Source organism: Pseudopodoces humilis, chromosome 10 (assembly GCF_049639895.1).
Source record: "Pseudopodoces humilis isolate 2021_Gansu_Grassland_sample_001 chromosome 10, ASM4963989v1, whole genome shotgun sequence".
Lineage (NCBI taxonomy): Eukaryota > Metazoa > Chordata > Aves > Passeriformes > Paridae > Pseudopodoces > Pseudopodoces humilis.
In genome coordinates this window covers 29,876,540-29,895,891 of record NC_142209.1, presented here as the reverse complement: position 1 = coordinate 29,895,891, position 19,352 = coordinate 29,876,540, and the positions used below count along the sequence as shown (strand labels likewise).

The 19,352-nt window shown below is 42.3% G+C and overlaps 1 protein-coding gene across 4 annotated transcripts; it reads left to right on the top strand.

Moving 5' to 3' along the window:
* The first annotated feature begins 32 nt into the window (after nucleotides 1-32).
* ITGB3BP (integrin subunit beta 3 binding protein) lies at nucleotides 33-19,057 on the top strand. Of its 4 annotated transcripts, none has more exons than XM_088060612.1 (9): nucleotides 33-102; nucleotides 4,052-4,094; nucleotides 6,774-6,912; nucleotides 8,816-8,888; nucleotides 9,626-9,704; nucleotides 10,431-10,524; nucleotides 11,628-11,687; nucleotides 17,762-17,884; nucleotides 18,294-19,057. In XM_088060612.1, exons 1-8 carry the CDS (start codon nucleotides 98-100, stop codon nucleotides 17,872-17,874), a joined length of 606 nt encoding a protein of 201 aa, XP_087916738.1. In that variant the 5' UTR covers nucleotides 33-97; the 3' UTR covers nucleotides 17,875-17,884; nucleotides 18,294-19,057. The 4 variants fall into 4 exon arrangements, with proteins under 4 accessions (XP_087916738.1, XP_005521365.3, XP_087916739.1 ...); XM_005521308.3 differs by having other exon boundaries at nucleotides 17,762-17,893; XM_088060613.1 differs by having other exon boundaries at nucleotides 8,819-8,888; nucleotides 17,762-19,057.
* The last annotated feature ends 295 nt before the right edge of the window (nucleotides 19,058-19,352 follow it).

Here is a 19,352-nt window from a genome sequence, read left to right as displayed (position 1 = left end):
CCCGGCCCGGCCCACCCTCGGCGCCGTTTCCAGCCGGCGGCGTTTGGCGGGAGCACGGCGGGAGCTCCGAAGAGGAGGCGGCAGGAACGGCTCCGGGATGTCGTAGGTGTCTGGGGAGCGGGGCAGCGCTGCTCTCCCTCTCCCTCTCCCTCTCCCTCTCCCTCTCCCTCTCCCTCTCCTTTCTTCTCCCTCTCCCCTTCTTCTTCTCTTCTTCCTCCTCTTCCTTCCCCTGTTCTCTTCTCTCTCTCCTCTCCCACCCCTCCCCTCACGGCAGCGGGTCGGTTCTCGCGGACTCCGCCGGGCGCCGTGAGGGGAGCGCTTCCCCCGGCGGGCTGCGGCTCCCGAGCGCGTTCCGTGACGGGAAAAGTGCGCTCAGAGTGGGCCCAGGGAGGGGAGGAGCGGCTGGCGAGGGGTGGGATTTGTTTCCAAATGGAGACAGAGGCCGGGAAATGTTCGCAGTGGCGGTTCCTGGGGCAGCGCTGCGGGCGGGGCTGGCTGGGCGGTGCTGCTGGGGGTGATATCTCCGTATTCTGCATGTCTCAGGGGTCGGCTCTGCTCAGAGGTGCCCAGCGACAGGGCGGGCAGCAATGACCGTAAACTAAAACACAACGAGTTCCGCCTCAACATCAAGAACAGCTCCTGTGCACTGGGGGTGGCAGAGCTGTGGAGCAGCTGCCCGGGGAGGCCGTGGAGTCTCCCTCTCTCCCTCTCCGGAGACATTGCAAAGCCTGTGTCACCTGCTCCGGGTGACCCTGCCTTGGCGACGGGGCTTGGACTGGATGATCTCCAGAGTTCCCTTCCAGTCCGTTGTTCTAATTCTATATCTCTCTACATACCATGGATAACACCCGTGGGGCTGTGTGGGAAAGGGGCAAGAAGGATGACAAGATGGTTCAACTTGGATGGAACCACAGCGGGTCATCCTGTCCAGCATTCCCAAGGAGGCTCGTCCCCTGCACATGGCACAGGCTGGCATCCAGGCAGTTCTGGAATATCTCCAGTGAAGGAGACTCCACACTCTCTGGACAACCTGTTCCAGTGCTGAGTCACTGCACAGGAAAGAAGTTCTTCCTCATATCCAGGTGGAACCTCCTGGGCATCATTTTCTGCCCACTGCATCTTGTCCCATTGCTGGGCACCACCAGGCAGAGCCCAGCTCCATCCTCTGACCCCTCCCTTGGCCAGCGCTGAAGGGATTGGCAAAAGAAAGCAGGTTTTGATATGAATTTGTGAAAGTGTGGCTTCAACAGGGTTTGATGGCAAGGTTCACTCTATTGGTCGCTACACAGATGGAGCATACACAGGAAAATGGGATTAGAATCAATTTAGAATGATATACACAGAGACCAGGGGGATGCAAAAGGGTCATGGGGACAAGGATATGGATACAAAAGATACAGGTGCAAAAGAGTTTAGCAGCACTTAATCACTGACTGATTTAATATTTATAAAGTGATTCAACAGGATTTACTGCAATTACAGCAGTGACTAAATTATAGATTCACACACACTCAGATACAGAGATGTGGAAAGGAATTGCAGGCCTGTGGAGATCAGGGCATGACACCCTCCGTGCCCATTTTCCATCAGGCTGTATCTCTTCATTTTGTCTCCGATGGGAATAAATCCTTCTCATTTTTCTCCTATATTTTGCAATGCATCAAGCAGTAAGTAATGAATCAAGTCATGTAAGTCTGCTGCTGCTCTTGTGTATCTCTGCTCATCGTGGGCTTCTGGAGATAAGTAAAGGAAGTTCTTTAACCTGGTAAATATTAGGCACAAAATAATGTCTGCAGGTTGTACAACTGGCTGTAAACGTGTGCCATCATCATGGTTAAGAAATTTATTAAGCTTTGTCAGGCTAATTCAGGGCTAGGAAACTCAGGTGAAATACTCTTACCACATGTGCCTCATCTTTCTGTCTCCTTTTCTTGTTCCACTCTGACATTTGGTTTACCACCACAGTCAAAGTGAGCCATATAAAAAAAAATAAACCAAATTAAAAGTGGTGCTCTCTGTGTTGTTTCCTAAAATACTTTTCTTTACACATAGTGTTTTTTCACCACATTCTTCTTTTGGAAGATCTGAGAGACGAGTTTGGCCAACAGGGTTTTCATGTGAGGTGTCAGGATAAATTTGGTTTCAGGGGTCTAAGACAGGGTCTGTATGTAGACTTAGAGCATAAATTTTCAATAATTCTGATTTAACTTTTCACGTTATGGCACTGAAAAGACGATCAGTAAAAACAAGCCCCCAAGCAAGCCAGGCTGTTGGGTAACACTAGGCAAGGTTGGCCTCCTAAAGCTAAAATTCTGTCTTTCAGTACAATATTCCAGCTCTTTCCAATGTTGAAGAGCTTGGAAAGAGACTCCATCTCTTCTCCCATAGTTCAGGGTGCTTGCAGAGAGGAATTTGGGCTGTATGCTGCTCTGTTGCTGTGCACAACATTTGACAGACTTCAAAGAACATGGCTTTGATCAGTGCACAACTTTCCCCCTAAGAATCTTCTCAGTGTTTATAATTTAGCAGGATTTTCATGTGGTTTCTCATTTATTTCATCCTACAGCTGTGATCCTGATCCTGCTTTCATTTGGCTTTCAGCTCCTTTTGACATCTGTCATAAAAACTTCCATCAGAACATGCCTTAGTGTAACATGCAAATGTATTGGCCCCCAGAGCATCCTTGCAGTGTGGATGCATTAATAAGTGGAATATTTCTCTGCTGCCATGAGCTGGAAGCTGTAATGGAGTCCGGATTCCTTGAGCTATATGGGATTCTCTTTAAAAAAGAAATACATTGTAAAGAATTCCATCAAACTGTTACAGCTTGAGCTGCCCTTTGGCCAGAATTTCAGAGGCTTTTTTAATTTAAATGTTACCTGTTTACTTGGCTTTTTTAGATAGGCTATTTCTTTTCCCCTTCTTGTAATAGAGATAGCTGTAAAACAGTTTTCATATAAGACCCTTGACTGAGTTACATATCAAAGATGTGTATCCATTCTATTTTCCCAATCCTTTAATTTACAGTTTTGGAATAGCAACATAAATTTGAAAAGGATATGTTTGGAATGAGGTCATCTAAATTCCTTACAAGGCAAAACATTCTTTTTCCAAGATGAAAACTGAACTAAGTTCTTGAAATATGATGTATATTCCAAACCTTGTTTAATTCAATGTAATATATATGTTTCTTGGGAACTGTTCTTACAAAGATTTTTTTTTTCCTCATTGTTTTACATCATGCTTTAAACTATTGTTAAGATTTAGGAATGTGCTTAAAAAGTTTCGGTTGTCTCTGGGAAAAATAGTCTTAATTTATGTTGACCTTTCTTTCCTTGGAGCATTTTGCCTGCATTCAATAAAATTTTGATGACTGCTCTTTAGCAGACAGCTGTACCATATAAAGTATTATAAATATTCAGCTTTCTTCTTCCAGTGTTGCCATTAACAGCTGGGCATCCAGTTCAGAGGAGCAGATTTTGCAGAGAGAGCTTGGCATGTTCCTGAATCAGGAGAGGGAAGAAGGGAAGCAAACAGTTTCTTATGGTTTGGGGACCTGTAAAGACATAGAGCATCTGTTCCCCAGTTAAGTCATAGTCTGGTAGCACTGAATCATGTTAAGAGCTAAAATGATGGGGAAAACTACTTTTTTCACCTTGCCTGTACCTGTGTCTTAAATGTCTTAAACATTATTTCGACTAATGGCAAAATAATTCCAAGCCTTGCTCAGAAGGTATGTAAATGGAAATGCTTTGAGGGGGGTTTTGTTGTTTATAGTCTTGGAGAAAAGATAAATACTCAGCATGATTTTACTTCAGTGCCTTGATTTTATCTCTGGTATAAAATGGAGAATCAGATTTCCTTAGGCAAACACTTTATCCTTCTAAACAAGCAGCATTCTTGGTTCAGGGAATGGATTTGCTTTGCATGACATCAGTAAATATGAAACCAGAAAAGGAAACTATCTTTAACATTATCAATTATTGACCTTACTAACAGAAATCTTTGCATCTACATGACCATAAAACCTGTCCATATTTTTCTCTTGCAGGGTTAAGAGAGCATTAAATTTGGACATGGTTAGAAAAGATGATGTAAGTATTTTTTTGGTGTCTGGAGCCATCTGGGCTGTATAAATATATATGTATATATATCTGTGTGCAAAAATAAATGTGGGTATAAACAATGTATTTCATTTTAGCTGCCTTTATGTTGTTACAGATTGGATGTTGTCTGGGCAAATCTTAAAGCACAAAATTACTGCTGCAAATATTAGTATAAAATTGATTGTATTTCATTTGTCACAGAACTGCCTGGCGTTAAGTAATGTACATCTGCATGAATCACTTGAAAAATGTGCATATTGTTATTGCCATCACTATTTACCCAAGAGCTGAATGAGTTAAGATCCTTGGTGAAATCATTTATTAGAAATTAGCTCCATTATCCTGGGAAGCAAACGTTCTGCCATGTAATTGTACATGTGACAATATGGAATTATGATAATGCTGTAATCTGCATATTAGAAACTGCAAAATTGAAATGAAAACATTAAAGGCATGTTCATGTCAGGGCTGTAATTACCTCCCTCAGCTAATCTGGCATAATGAAACAATAAACTCCTAACGCTGCCATCAATTTCACCGCAGTTATCACAATAAAAATAAAATTGTACTGGTGCTGTTGTTTGTTGTAAATGCAGCTCCAGCATCCTCTCAGCCACCAGCATGTCGTGACATATGTCAGTTTATTCTCTCCCACAGTGGCTGTTGCTGCAGCCAGCAGTGCATAGGAGCTGGGGAGGATGGCAGGGTGGAAAGGAAGGAAGATTTTGGAAAAGTACAGAGAGAAAGAGCTGGTCAGCAAAACAAGCTCCCAATAAATCTCCAAGCCTGGGTCGTTTGGAAGAGGTTTCTGTATATGCAGCACATATTTGGAGGCCTCACTGGTATTGAGCAAGGTAGAAATTGGCCATTTAAAAAATTTCTAGATACTTATTTTTTGAAAACTTCAACAGAGGTGGCAAAACACCACAGTGGCATTAAAGTAAAATCATTAGCAGTTTAATTAGCAGCTTAGTGTACCATTACCCAACTTGTTCTGCTCAGAATGCAGCTGTGACTGTAATTTTGCATCTGTTTCTTGGGCTGAAGTAACATTTTTGTAGACAAGTGGTCCAGCTGAAATTCCAGGGAATGCTTTTCCTGCCCTAAAGCCATCCCTTCCCACAAGATAAAAAGAGTTACTCAATGCTTACCTGCAGTTACAAGCAGCAAAAAGCTGAAGAAAAGCCCATCTGAATATAGAAACTTTCAGTGGAGGCTCAGTGATGTGCCTTTACACTGATTTTTAGTTCATACAATGTCTCTAATAGGTGCATGTCAAAGATTTAAGTTAAATAACTTTATAGAAGGAAATAAGGAACAGAAAGTAGTAAACTCATAGTTTGGGTGAAATGTATGTTTAATCTTTGCTGTTTAATCCTTCCCTGTTTTTATCAAGAGTTCCTCATTCCATGGATCAAAATATTCATGAGCTAAGCAGATCAGGAATGAGTATTTTTAGCTTTTTGGAATCTTAGTGTGGTATTGTTAAAAAATTGCATAACTGGAGTAAAATTCTTCTTCCTGGAAGAGAAAATCTTACTGACAAATAAAAACTGTCCTTGTAAGTGCTGCAGGAATTTTGTTTAACATAACCTTATCTGTATCCAGAAATGGGTGAGGTGAATGCTGTTCAAGCAGGAAAAATAGTCTGAAATGTTTGGAGGTTCTCCCTGTTGAAAAGGAGATTTGATGACATATTAACCCCTAAATTTGCATTGATACTACAATTAATATTTCATTTCAAGATGATTGGAAACATTTCTTTAACCTCCTTGAATGTGGCAAGACAGAGTGAGGGTTTTCATCAGGCCTAGTTTAAGAGCGTAAATGAGAGGTGTGAAATTATTTAAGGTATTTGAGACTAAAACAAGGTAGAGGCAAGTGGGCAGCAAATTAAATCTTTAAAATCTGCTGTAAATCCCGCTGCTATGACCAGCAGTAGCATTTGTGGGTTGTAAAGTAAAAGTTTGGGTGTTTTTTTAATTATTTCTGTACATGAAATGTGCAGAAAATCCCAGTTTCTCATCCTTGCAATTCAGCATCCATGCTACAGCATGTCCCAGATAATCCCAGTTCATATTCCAGCATTGCATAATTCTTCTGAAAACTCTGCACAAATTCTTCAACACCATTAAATAATTCTTACATCATTAGACATATTGAAACCCTGAACCACAGACAAAATTTTGGATTTAAGAGACTCACTTTGGATTTTTTCAATGATCACTTGTTTTAAAAAAATTTTTAGAAATAACTTTTGGTACAATTAAAATCTAAAAATATTTGTGTCTTAAATTCTCATTACTGTAAGAAAAATAAAAACTCAGTTTGACTGCTCTAAAAAAAACCCAACCATCAAGGTGATCATACCAGAATACCTAAATCCCTGGAAAACACATACTTTTTCTTTATGGAAACTAGGAGACAAAGTGTTTGAAAGGATTTTTTCTCTTTTAGAGTTAAACTCATTTTATTGAGGAGAGGGAGTGACAGAGAAGCTCGATGAACACAAAGTCACCCCACCACAGCATTTAACATGGGCTTTCCATAATGGGAATACATAAAGCCAGGAATTACTTAGGAATATCTTAGGTAGTAAAAGTTCAGAGAGGTTTTGTCAATATTCATTATTCATCTGGATTATTTTTGTATTTTTCTCTGTTTCAGGCACCTGATGCAACCCCCCAGAAGGCCAAAAGGAACAATCTGGGCTCCTTCTCCCCCACCACAGGCACACGCCAGATCAGCCCCTTCTCGTCTCCCACCAGCCACGGGGCAGAAAATCCCAGGAATGACCCAGAAGAGGGTGAGCTGAGCATTCCATCTTTCCATTTTCCTGGTTTTTGGCTGGATTTAGGGACTTCTCTCCCATCTGCTATGTTTGATTTCTTTATCCTCGTGAGGAATCTCTTCTGGAAAAGCCAATGTTGGGTCTTAAAGCTTGAATTTTTTTCAGAGTAAAGCTTGGGGGTGTTTCTAAAACAACTGAGTGAGAGAATTTTTAATTAACATAACGCTGACTGTCAGCAGCTCTCAGAAAATACACCTTTGTAAGATTATAATTGTATTATTTCCAGTTCACTTTAGGATAAATGTTCACTTAATTACACAGTCACAGTTTTTGACTCTGACTACTCAAGAAGCAGATTTTCAGTAGGCTGAGCTGCTTTTATGACTGTATTAAAAATATTGTGGTTGTGGCCTCTTTAAGTGTTAAGGAACCCTGTGTTCAAAGCAACTCTTTAAATGTTAAGATCACCTGCTATAATTTTTTTATTTTAAAAAGAAGAATACAGAGGGACATTTTGTCATCTTTCTCTGTAGAGCTTTTATTTCCTTGCAGTACAACTCCTAGAAAATATGGTAGAATAATAATAATAATAATAATAATAATAATAATAATAATAATAATAATAATAAATGCATCACTTTCCTTGCTAGCAAATTCCTTGTTCAATGATTTTAGTTATTAAGAAAAAATCCCCTGTCTGATTTTGAATTTGGCTACAAAATGGTGGTGTGTAATATTTAAATTCCAGGTTGTCCATTTAAATTTCTGCTCCTAAAAATCCACAGTACTGGTCTAAAAGTATGACCTCTTTGATAATTGATGACTGATTTAAGTCCAAGTTCTATTGACTACTTAGATTTAAAATGAAATCTTTGAGGGTCTTGACTTTTAGCTACTGTATCATAAAGCTTAAACTTTTATAGCACTTTGTCATTCTGAAGTGTTTCTAAATGTTTTACAAAATATTAAAATTAAAAGTTAATTTATCCTTGAGTGCTGAGACTTGTATGTAATAATTTAGATCTAACAAGAAGAAATCAAAGTGTTTAATGCTGAGTGTGGTCGCTTTTTTTTTAGTCTGATGGCAAGAAAGAGATTTATTACACTGAAATGTGGAAAGCTCCTCATTCCACAGGAATGTCTGAGATCTGTACATTTGTTAAGCCCATGGTAAATTCCAAATCTTTCACTTAAAGGTGAATTTACAAAATCCCCACGTTTTGTGATGTCTTCAACTTCAGGCACAATTAAATCATTCCTGATAGTCAGATGTGACTTTTTTATTGCTGGAATAAGTATTGATAGACAAGGTAAAATTTTAATCTGGTTTTGTTCTGACCTGATTCCTGTGGGAATTGAAGAAATCATGTAAATTCAGAGTGTCTTTTGTGGTCAGAGGTCACATTTATCCTGCCCCATCCATCATATGCCAGACTGGAATATTATATTGTCAGTAGAGCATATTTGGGGCCTTTGGAAGCAATTCCCAGTATCTTCGTGGTTGTTTAGAAAGTGGACTTGGAGCCAAGCAGTTTTTATAAAGGGAAATGGGAATTTCATAGTTCAATCATCCCAGCATTTTCAGGATAATGCTCGATGTTAATCTGCAGTTAATAGGATAAAAAACTCCTGAAAGAACACAGTAAATATCTGCCAGGATGATTCAAACTTCCAGATATTAATGCTGTAATCCCAAGGTTTCCAGAAACTGATGAGAGGTCAAATTCCCAAAGTGTAAATTAGAATTTAGTGTGGTCTGTTCCAAATCCTGCTTTCTGAGTGAGCTTTGGGGTTTTTCCTCTTCCCAAAAAATTGTTCAGCACTCAAGGTTCACACTAACACCTTCTTCAGGTACTTCAAATACTCCACGTCTGATTTTTATCTTTATTGTGTCTCTTCTTCCTTGTGACCCTCCGAGGAGATGGGAACGAGCAGAAAGATTCCAAGAGTGGATTATCCAGGAGAGGGCAGCCTCAAACAAAGCACGATGCGTAAGTGAATTCAATTTGAAGTTTCTTATGGCTGCAGGGCTGTGATTGCATCTCTTTTTCACCAGCAGACAATAATTGTGATGTTTATTCACCTAAATACTATGTTTGAAGTTGTAGCTCTTCCTTTTCATTGTTGCACTTGAACTCACAATTTGTTTCCTGGAGTTTTTGCCTGGATGTTTTCCCACATCATTAGGCTGAAATTCCTTCAGTGTAGGATAGAGTCTTCCAAGTGATGGAGATGGACAGAATAGTTTGGGTAACATTTAAACAGCAGAAAATAAAATATTAACATTATACAGATGTAAAACTGTAAATTGATTAATTGGGGTTTTTTTTGTGATTCAGTGAATCCCTTGGTCAACACATCCAGCCTCATTTCTTAGTGACAGGAACCTGGAATTACAGAACAATTGGAGTAATTAGAGGCCTCATTGACATGGAAATGTTTGCATTCAATAATTCAGAATGTTTTAAAAAGGCTTGCAGGAGACCAGCAGTGGCATTCAAATAAAAACATGTCTAAACCAACACCTACACTTAATATTCATGTGAACTTCCATATGCTTAATTTTACAGATGAAAATACATTGGCCAGGACACTGATTTAAATCCTCACAGCTGAACTGGATCCATCCCCATTCCAATGAGAAAAAACTCTGAGAAACATTGCAAACATGGATTTTTCAGTGAGTGGGGATGTGGATAATTGGAATTGTTTTACCTTTTTTACACAGGTTCCTGCAACTGCAGTCCCAAGTGAGAAATTCCTTGCCCAGAATCCTGAAACTAAGAGCAAATCTGACAAGCCTGAAGGTCTGGTTTACACTGATTTGTCTTTTAAGCTACTTCTAATATAGGATTTGAAAGCAAAATTAGGATTTTATATGCAACATTTGAGTTTGAAGGGGTAGGGAAACAAATAAAAGACTTGAAACCAGCCAAGCTGGACTTGGAAATCCAGAAAATGCAAAAAAACTCAAAATTTTTTGGATTTTTTTAAACTAGAAGAGTTGCTTTTCCATGTCCTCCGTTTTTAATTTGTACACAAATAAAACCAATAGGAAGGAGTTTTCAATTATTATTTATAATTCGAAATATGAATTAACTGCATAGATTTTTATGTCTTTAAAGATTAAACATCCTTTTGTGTTGAAGTGATTGTACCATTTAATTTGCCACTAAAGTATCATTATTTAATAGTCCAATACATGTTAAAATGCAAATCACTGCTCTCTTTTATTCCCATTTTGTTTCCTGACTAAATTTAGCACAAGGTTCATTGCTGTACATCAATAGCTGAGAAATAATTCAGTGTACTCAGAGGACTGTGCTGATTTATTTCATGTGGACAAGGTTTTATTAAAAAAAAAAACAAAACGAACAGTGATACTAATTGAAAATATTTTAATTGCAATGTTTATTTAGAAAAGGAAGGATTTCAAACTTATGAATAATTTCAAAATTGATTTTGGTATGTTGTAGACATGGTGTAGATAGTGGGAATGGGATTTAACAATGACTTTAATTGTAATTTTCCAGGCTTTGGAGGGCAGTAGAGAGCTGGAAAATATCCTCGGAGTCTCACAGTCGTCCTGTGTCCTGAGTGCTGAACTGCAGAAAACCCAAGCGCTGGGTGAGGAGAGGCTTCAGTACATTCATTTATCCCTTTGGAACATTTACCAGGGATCACTCCCTCCGGTACTCCCCAGGACTCAGGAAAAATGCACCTCAAGTGTCCCTGTGCATCCAGCCAGGGAGGGACATAAAAGCCAGGCACACGGGGGAGGGAAAACCTGGAAAAGCAACACCTTTTCTCATGGAAATGGTCAGTAAATAGTTAGATACTTAGTGGGTAGTTAGGTGAGGATTAGGATAAACGTTTGCACTTGGATTGCTTGGCCTTTCTTCTCCTCTTCCGAGGAAGTTGGTTTGTTTGTTTGTTTGTTTGCCTGGCTGCAGGATTAGGCTGAATATAAATTTCCAGGCTTTAAAAATCGCTATTCGTGTGTCTTGAAATGATGGACGTTCCAGATGCTTGTTGTGTTGGGATAAGGGCACTTCACAGCTGCCACATCTGGAATACTTTCCCAGAGGAACCCAGAAAGCAAACCTGGAGTGCCTGGACTGCTGCTTTTTGCAGTTGGGAACAGGTGGACAGTAAAGCCACAGGTACCAGGGAAATTTTCTTCCCAAACAGTGGAATCGATGCATCACATGCTGGTATTTAAATTACCATTTCTTCCCTGACCTGTATTCCAAATCTCATTCCATTTTCCTTCTGCATGGACATGCATTGCTCTGTTCCCACTGTAATGCCAGATCCTTCCTGAGACAGGATGGAGTTACCTGGGAACAGTCTGGGTTTCCATCGGGGTGGGACAGCCAGCCAGCCAGCCCAAAGGACAGCTCAGACCTCTTGCTGCCACTCCTGGGTCCACTCTTTCCCTCAGCTCCTTGGGAAAGCAACATCTTTCCCCCATTCCTGAATTAGGAACCACCTCAGCACCAGAAGAAAGAAAAATGGGAACAAAATGTGGGATGAAGCTTGGAAACACAACTTGTCAGAATTCACTAAATTTTGACATTTTTTGGTAATTTTTTTTGAGCACAGTTACATAGGCAAGAGGGTTTTTTCTTCCTTGAAATGCTTTGAAAGTGAAGGAGGCAGCAGAGGTATTGTTTTCTTTGAAAGCTCTGGGGCAACATTTGTTGATTTTGGATTTATTTCCTCACTAGTGAGTCAAGCAGAAAAACTGCAGCTGTTGAAAGCAAACCATGGAAAAGTCCCTGCCCGAGGTAAGAAACTTCATGACTCCTGTATAACAAATGTTTTGATTCCTTTTGCTTGATTTCTTTTCAGTTCTTTTCACTTGAAATAAGTTGGGTAACCTTTAGGATATGGAAACAATGATAATCAAATGTGTTTCTTCTGAATAGTCTGCAAATGTAAATTGAATATTTGATGCTATTTTCATTGTATTGGATATTTCCCCATACAAGGAGAAGGAATCATTCATGGCCTTGCACTTGTGGCATGGTCCAGAAGACTTTCCATACTTTTTGTATATCCCAATTATCCTTGTTCTTCCTCATCCTCCTCCCTCCCACTGTGTTTTCAGTATCAGTCTTGCAGCAAAACCTTTTCCACTCTGTATTTTTCGGGGGATATTTCACCCATTCCAGAGGGCTTTGAAATCCCAGCTCTGAGGTTTCTTCATAACCAGTGCTGTGAAAATATTGGGAGCTGGTGGTGTTTCATCCCCAGCTGCTTTGGTGCCTTGGCAGGAAGGAAGGGGACACACAGAGGACGGTTTAATTCCCTCACACTCAGTAAAATCAACAACCATCCTCCAGGGATATTCTGATATTTCTGTTATCTTCACACTTCCAATCTGAGAGCAGAACAAACCCGAAATCAGGAGCAGTGGTGGCATCTCTGCTGTGGGGAATTCTCTTAAAGGACAGAAAATTGATCAAGCTTAGATTTGCTGGGCCGCAGCAGATGAGCCGCAAATGGAAAGGAGTGACAGCACTTTGGAAGGAATTGGGCTGATTTGTGCAGTGTGCTGGTGGTGATTTACAGCTCCCTGTGTCCTCCTGCCGCAGCTCCTGCCTGCCTGGGCTGGCACTGGCAAACAGCCGCTGCTTCCTTTGTGCTCTGCTCCTTCCTGCTCACCACACACACATTGAGAGCTCCATCCCTGCTCCAGAAAGCAGCCCCCAGCACCAAACACACAGCCAGGCTGCTTAGATGAGAGATATTTTGTGAAGGTAGGGTGGAAAAGACAATTCCGAGTTGAACCTCAGCGATTTTGATTAAGTTCCAATGTCAGTTTTGCTTTCACAAAGAATAAATTCAATTTTGCAGTCTTGAAAATGTGGTAGCAGGAGAGGCAGAGAACTTTGTGATCAAAGAGAAGCATCTGGAGATGTTTTCCTTTGCCTTTTAGTTTCAGATGTGGGTTTTTCATAATTATTTTTAATTAGTTATGGCAAGGCTTAAAACTTATGACTGTTCTGTGGCTTGGTCCAGATGGAATGTCACATTATCATCACATGGTGAGGCATGAAATTTATTTACTTTACATAAAAAAACCTCCTCTTAAAACAACTTCATACAGAACATTCCTGGCTCAATGGGCAGCGTTGTGCAGAGCTCAGTTTATCATTTTGGGTGACCAGCATGGAAAAAGGGCATCATTGTTTGCCCATGACTTGAATTTACAGTAAACAAAATATTTTTGAATAGAAAGTAAGCAAATTGTAAAACAACTGCCAAGAGAGGAATCAAGTCAGTGTCTGGGAGTCCAAAATGTGCTGAGAAGGGATGCATAGGTTGGGATGTGCACGTTTTAAAGGAAAATTTCACAGGTTTGGAGATTCCAGGAGTGAAGGTTCTAAGAGGGGAAGCTGCTCCAGCTGGACACTTTGCTTCCCCAAAACTCTGACACAAACCATGGCTGCTGCTCATGGGAGTGTTCCAGAGATCAAATACTTGCAGTGGTGTGGAAAACTCTTTTCAGGCTGTGAAATAAAAACCACTCCCTTTTCTGTGGGGATGTTCATCCTGCCGAGCCCAGGGGCAAATCTGATCCTCTCGGAGTTCTGAACATTCCCAGCTTTCATGGTGGGGTGAACACAAGTGGCTGAGGTTTGTGCTCTTGAGACAGTAGTGGTGGCTTTCCAAGAGACTGGATCAGGGTTAACTGCATGGATTTTATTCCTTGCCACTTGAAATCACTGATGAAAGCAAAGCTGGAGAGATCAGGGACCAAAACTGAGTTTCTACCTGCCAGTCCAGTTTTGAAAACTGCATTTATGGTAAAATATAAATCCCAATTCTCAACCACTGCAAAATATAAACACCTCCTTAATAATCAGAGCTCCTCCTCAAACCAAGTAAAAAGGTAAAAATACAGAATTCCACCATTTAGCCCACTTTGTGTCAGTTTGAGTTCAGAATTTGGGTGTCCTAAGACTAAACCACTTGGCTGTGGTGGTTGCTGGGTGTTTATTTTTCACATCATCTCAAATAAAGTGTAACAAATTTGTCAGCCTTTAGATGTACTTGGGTGTCTGCCCCACCTTTCCTTCCTCCTCCTTGGAGATCTTCTGAGGAAAAGGGGAATACAGCAGTGGATTTTTCCAACTGTAAAACCCTAACCTAAAAAACTCATTTATTTTCCTCAGCCCAAATTTGTATTTATTTACAGGGAAGAAATGCCACTATCCCTTTGCTGGAAAAGTGAGTCTGGGAACTGGCTGGGCAAAAATTCTAGCACTGGAGGGATCTGGCCTTGTTCCTTGTGGAAGAATATCCCTGTTTGTGCTCCTGAGGGTTTCCTACCATCACACCTGGGCCAGGGCTGATCTCAGCTGCTCACTGAGTGGGGATTGCCCAGTTTGTGTCCTGGGATGAAATGCTGTTGTTGTTCAGGCTAAGTCTGAATTCAGGTCTCCTCATTCTGTTGCTTTGAGGTTGTGGCTGTGTGAGTCCCTCCCAGTGGAGGGGAGGGAACAGATCCCACTCAGCCCAGTGCCCCCAGCCTGCTTTTCCCAGCACAGGTGAGGAATCCCAGGAGCTGGGGGAGCTTCCCACTGCTCCTTCCCAGCAGGATTTGGTGGTCTTGGGTTGTACCCACACCTGAATTTTACAAACAGCCTCAGACTGAAGGAGTCTGGGGTCTGGGTGCAGCAGCACAAGGAGTTCTGGGATGGAAGGAAGGAGAAGGGGCAGCTCCAAGGCTCTGCAGTGATGGAACACCCTGGGCTATGCAGATGAAATATTAAGCCATTAACTGCAGTGGCAGATCCAGAAATGCACATGAGACATATGACTGGAGGCCCCAGACAAGTACACAGAGAACTGTCAACCTGCATTTTAGATTTAGGTGCCAGCCCCATTTATTCACAGATTTCACCCTTGTTTTTACACTCTATTTTCCTACATGCCTTTTTAGAGATGCAACAGCTATGAATTTTTAATTCTGGTGGATCTAGTTTAGAGTATTAAGCTTAATGAAAAATTCAAAAGAATTGTAGTTCTTCCAACATGTAGCAACTCCTACATGAGAATAAATACTGCTTTCTCCCATGAATATAATTATTTTAAATAAAAAAGAAAAGAAACATTAGTTTGGACTCACTTAGTAGCAATTATATGTTTAAGAGGTGTAAATAACTTGCTATCCAGACATTACAAATATCCAGGTGCTCTGTATGTGCTGATGACAACAAAATTGAAAAGAAAGACTGTAATAATTCTGACTGGTTTTCTCTGCAGAAGATATTGATTATTTGTGTGTGGTGAGAGATTTGGAAAATTCAATTAAAGGAGTTGTGCAAAGGTTTCATAAATTTCCCCAGTACAGCGTGTACACAGACATTGCTGCGTATTAAATCAATGCAGCACTTCACAATATATTTTCTTTGAAACATAAAAATAAATAACATTTAAACAGTTCTGCTTACTACAGAAACAAATTTTATTTTCTGTGAAGCATTTAGTCATGTGCTATCACTGACTCATACACATTTGCCAGCTGTAACAAATTTTATAGACGTTTTCTCCAGAGACATAGCTCATATACTATGAATTTTTAAATGAGCAAATGGTGAAGAAGGGATGTCAGCAATATAAAAATTGATCAGTTAAAAGATAAAAGCATAAGTAAAGAGATTTGTATGGTAGTCTTAATAGGTTTTATTAAATAAAAATACTATAAAAAGACAGTAATGAATAGACTGAAGGTTTTAACTGTGGTTGAGGTGGAGAAAAATTATTCTGGCACATTTAGTAGAAGATTGGTTTTATATCACCTGACAGGTGAACATTTTTTTTCTCTGTTTTTTAGATCTGTAAATGTTTTAGAGCAGTCAAAGTTGGGAGAGGATGGTTGGGGGTACTTGGAGGGGAGAGGAAACTTTTGAAGATTGAGCCCTTGTAGTGCCTGTGTGGGCCAGGGCTGGGAGAGGCTCTGCCAACCCTCTGGAGCAGGTCTGGGGGGCTCCAGCCACTGCTGGCCCTGGGAACCCTAAAATTGGAGCTGAGGAGAGGAACAGGCTGGGCCTGTCCCAGCCACCCCTTCTGCCACAGCCCAGGCACCTTCTGGTCCCCTCCCCTGAGCCCTCTTCCAGCTGTCATCCTCATCCAGGAGTTCCCTGAATGTTCTCTTTGGTTTGATGGAGCTGAACTTACTCAGGAGCTCTGCAGGGAAAAATCCTGAGAGAGAGAGAAGGGTTGTAGGGGCCTTTAAAAACATCTCACTCAGAGGTGAGGGAGGGCTGGATGGGATCTTGGGCAGGAATTGTTCCCTGGCAGGATGGCAGGTCCTGAAACAGGGTGCCCAGAGCAGCTGTGGCTGCCCCTGGATCCCTGGCAGTGCCCAAGGCCAGGCTGGAGCACCCTGGGATAGTGAGAGGGGTCCCTGGGGTGGGACTGGGTGGGCTTTAAGGTTCCTCCCAACCAAAACCTTTCCATGATTCTTTGCTTGGAAAACAAAGCTGAGTCTGGTATTTTTCGTGAATCTGGGCAGCTTCTGCTTTTTAGGAGAGCTCAGAGTGCCGGGCAGAGCTCAGCACAGTGGTCTTGGCATGTCTGGGTTCTTTACTCACCATCTACTCCAATGCTGCAGTCCCTGATGAAAGGGAAATCAGTCCTTTCCTTTATGGAATTGCATTCAGCACAAATAAACCAGCTTGTAATTGAATCTTTTTCCTGTTACTTGCCATACAAGATTGGACAGTTTCCTGTTGTGATAATTTGTGTAAACAAATGATGTCTATTAGGATTAAAGCTAGAAAGTGGTACCTGAGACCAAGTTGGATTGGATTCCTTTTTCTGGAGTAACCTTGTGAGTCCTGGTTTAGGTCTGGGCTCAGTCTGGCTCAGCTCCAGGTGACGCTGCCCAGCCCAGGGGCAGGTGTTGGTGTGGAGTCACTCCCTGCAGTGTGAGATCCCCATGGAACCACTGAGTGCCGTGTGGGGAGAGCTGAGGAGGCCCTGTCCCAGCAGCCCCGTGTCTGTGGGGTTTGGAGCCCTCCCCAGCTGGGTTTGTGTGCAGCTGAGAGGCTCCAGCTGCTGGAAATCCCCCTTTGTATGTTCAATATCATTCTGAATTCTCCCTTCAGCCCCTCGGGGTGCTGGAGCGGAGCTGCTCATCTGCTGCAGGACATTTGGCAGCCCTGGCACTCACATGCACCTGCTCCCAGACCCTTCCCCACACGTTCTCATTCCCTGAGTTCCTTTCTGCCCTTGCACACTTTTCCTTTGCTTCTCCCAGCCACCTGCTCACCCTCCCCCAGCCCTGCCCGGCTGCGGGCTCAGGTGTGAGTGATCCAGGGATGGCTGTGAGTGATCCAGGGATGGCTGTGAGTGATCCAGGGATGGCTGTGGGTGATCCAGGGATGGCTATGGGTGATCCAGGGATGGCTGTGAGTGATCCAGGGATGGCTGTGGGTGATCCAGGGATGGCTGTGGGTGATCCAGGGATGGCTGTGAGTGATCCAGGGATGGCTGTGAGTGATCCAGGGGTGGCTATGGGTGATCCAGGGGTGGCTGTTCCTCTGCTGCAATCCCTGGTTGGGCCCTGCTGTCACAATCCTTGGGGATTCATATTTATTGTTTTATTATTAATAGCAAAAAGCAGCACCAGTTTCTGGTACTGGTAGCACAGTAAGTTCTGCTTTGGCATCACTGCCAGTGATGTAACACAGGTGCAGCCACTCACCAGGAAAAGAGGTGCTGGGTTCTTTAACCACCACAGCAGCTTATTTAACTCGTGTTTGAGGCAGGATTTGCACAAATTCTGTCATCACACCACTGTTGTTTATCATATAAACATAGATTTCTGTGTTTTCCTCATTCCCAGGGCACATGCAGGCTGCTGGGAGTGCTGCATTCCTGACCTCACTCCTGGAGAGAAGGAAGGAGCCCCTGGGCCTGCTCCCAGCCTTGCCCAGCACCAAGGCACGGCCAGAGTGACCAGAGCAAGGTGCTTCTTGTAAGCCACTCGGGGATGTCCTGCAGCCTGCAAGGACCTGAGGGCACTCAGTTGTTTCTGTGCACATGGGATTTGTTCCTGGTTTGTTGGTGACAAAGAAACTCTAGAAACTGCTCCCCTACCAAAACATCCTGTGCTGTTTCTCATCTTGTTGCTGCTTTGGTTACTTGTCCTTGTTGCAGCATTTCTCCTCACCAGTTTGTTCCTCCTTTGGTTACTTGTCCTTGTTCCTTAAAACATCCCAAAATGTTCCTGCAGCCCCGGGCAGAGGGGCTGCTGCCCTGCCTTAGGCTCTGTGTGTTTTACTGCACATCACACCCATAACTCCAAGCAGATCCCATGAACGATGATGCTGCTGTCTAATTGCTATTTATTTTAGTCATTCCTCATCTCCCCACAGGCATTATGTGAAAAATGCATTCCACATCAACCCAAACTTCTCCATCTGCTGGACTGGACTTAAAAGGAGCGAAGAACTCAGTGTAAACCAATCTCCCCAGCAAATCCCAGCTGGGGAGCGCTCGCTGTGCCGGGCAGGTGCACGTCCAGATAACATTTCTGGCATCTATTTCAACTTAACAATGTGCACAACCAGATAATCTCAATGTAAATAATCCACCCTGGGTGCTGCACAGCCCTGTGCCAGTGGGGCTGGTGCTGTGTGGAAATAAACTGGGGCTTCTGGAGGGAGCTCTGCAGTGCCAGAAATTAATTATTCCGACCCTGGATGTGTTTCGGTTGTTTGCAAACACTTTCCCTGGTGGTGCTGCCGCAGTTGGGAACAGATTTGTCATCCACATGAGGGCTCCTCTAAAGTCAACCCCAGCCCCAGGATAAAAAGGCCTCAGCCTCCAACCCAGCATTAACACACAGGGCTCTGGTACCATTTGCTTTAGGTCAACATTGGAGTTTAGTTTTGGCATTTAATGCTGTAGGAGCAGACTTGTTTTATATAAACCAACTCTTTTTATAAAACAGCTGCTTTTCTTTTTCCTTCTCCTCAGCCTCACCCTTCCAGCCAAGTGAATTCCCAAATCGTTGTAATTAGGCTGAAAAAGTGCAGTAAAATGATTTGTTCTTATCAAAGTCCAGCACAAACACTTGAATGCCCTTTCTACCACTGCAAAGTCCCATCCTCAAATAAACTGATTTTTGCAACTAAAATTCTGAGCAGCAGCATGATGAATGTGTTCAGGGTGTGGCTGAACACGCACACGCTCAAGCTTTGGGAGTTTTCAGTTAATAAAAATGGTTTTGCACTTCACTGCCTGTGCAGTCAGACTGGGAAGAAGGTTTGAAAGTGTTTGAGGGAATTGTGTTCTCATTTCCCCCTGGTCTGTCAGGCTTTCAGCTGGGGGTTGTTGTGTGTGTAGGGTGCCTCAGCCCTGGCTTTGGAGGTCAGAGTTTCTATAACCTGGCTGTAACCTCTGGAGCTGGAAATTAAACAGTTATGGATCAG

Coding starts and splice junctions, on each gene's coding strand:
- ITGB3BP (XM_088060612.1), top strand. Junction 6,913..8,815: donor CAGGAATGACCCAGAAGAGG/GTGAGCTGAGCA, acceptor TGACCCTCCGAG/GAGATGGGAACGAGCAGAAA. Junction 11,688..17,761: donor TGGAAAAGTCCCTGCCCGAG/GTAAGAAACTTC, acceptor CCTCATTCCCAG/GGCACATGCAGGCTGCTGGG.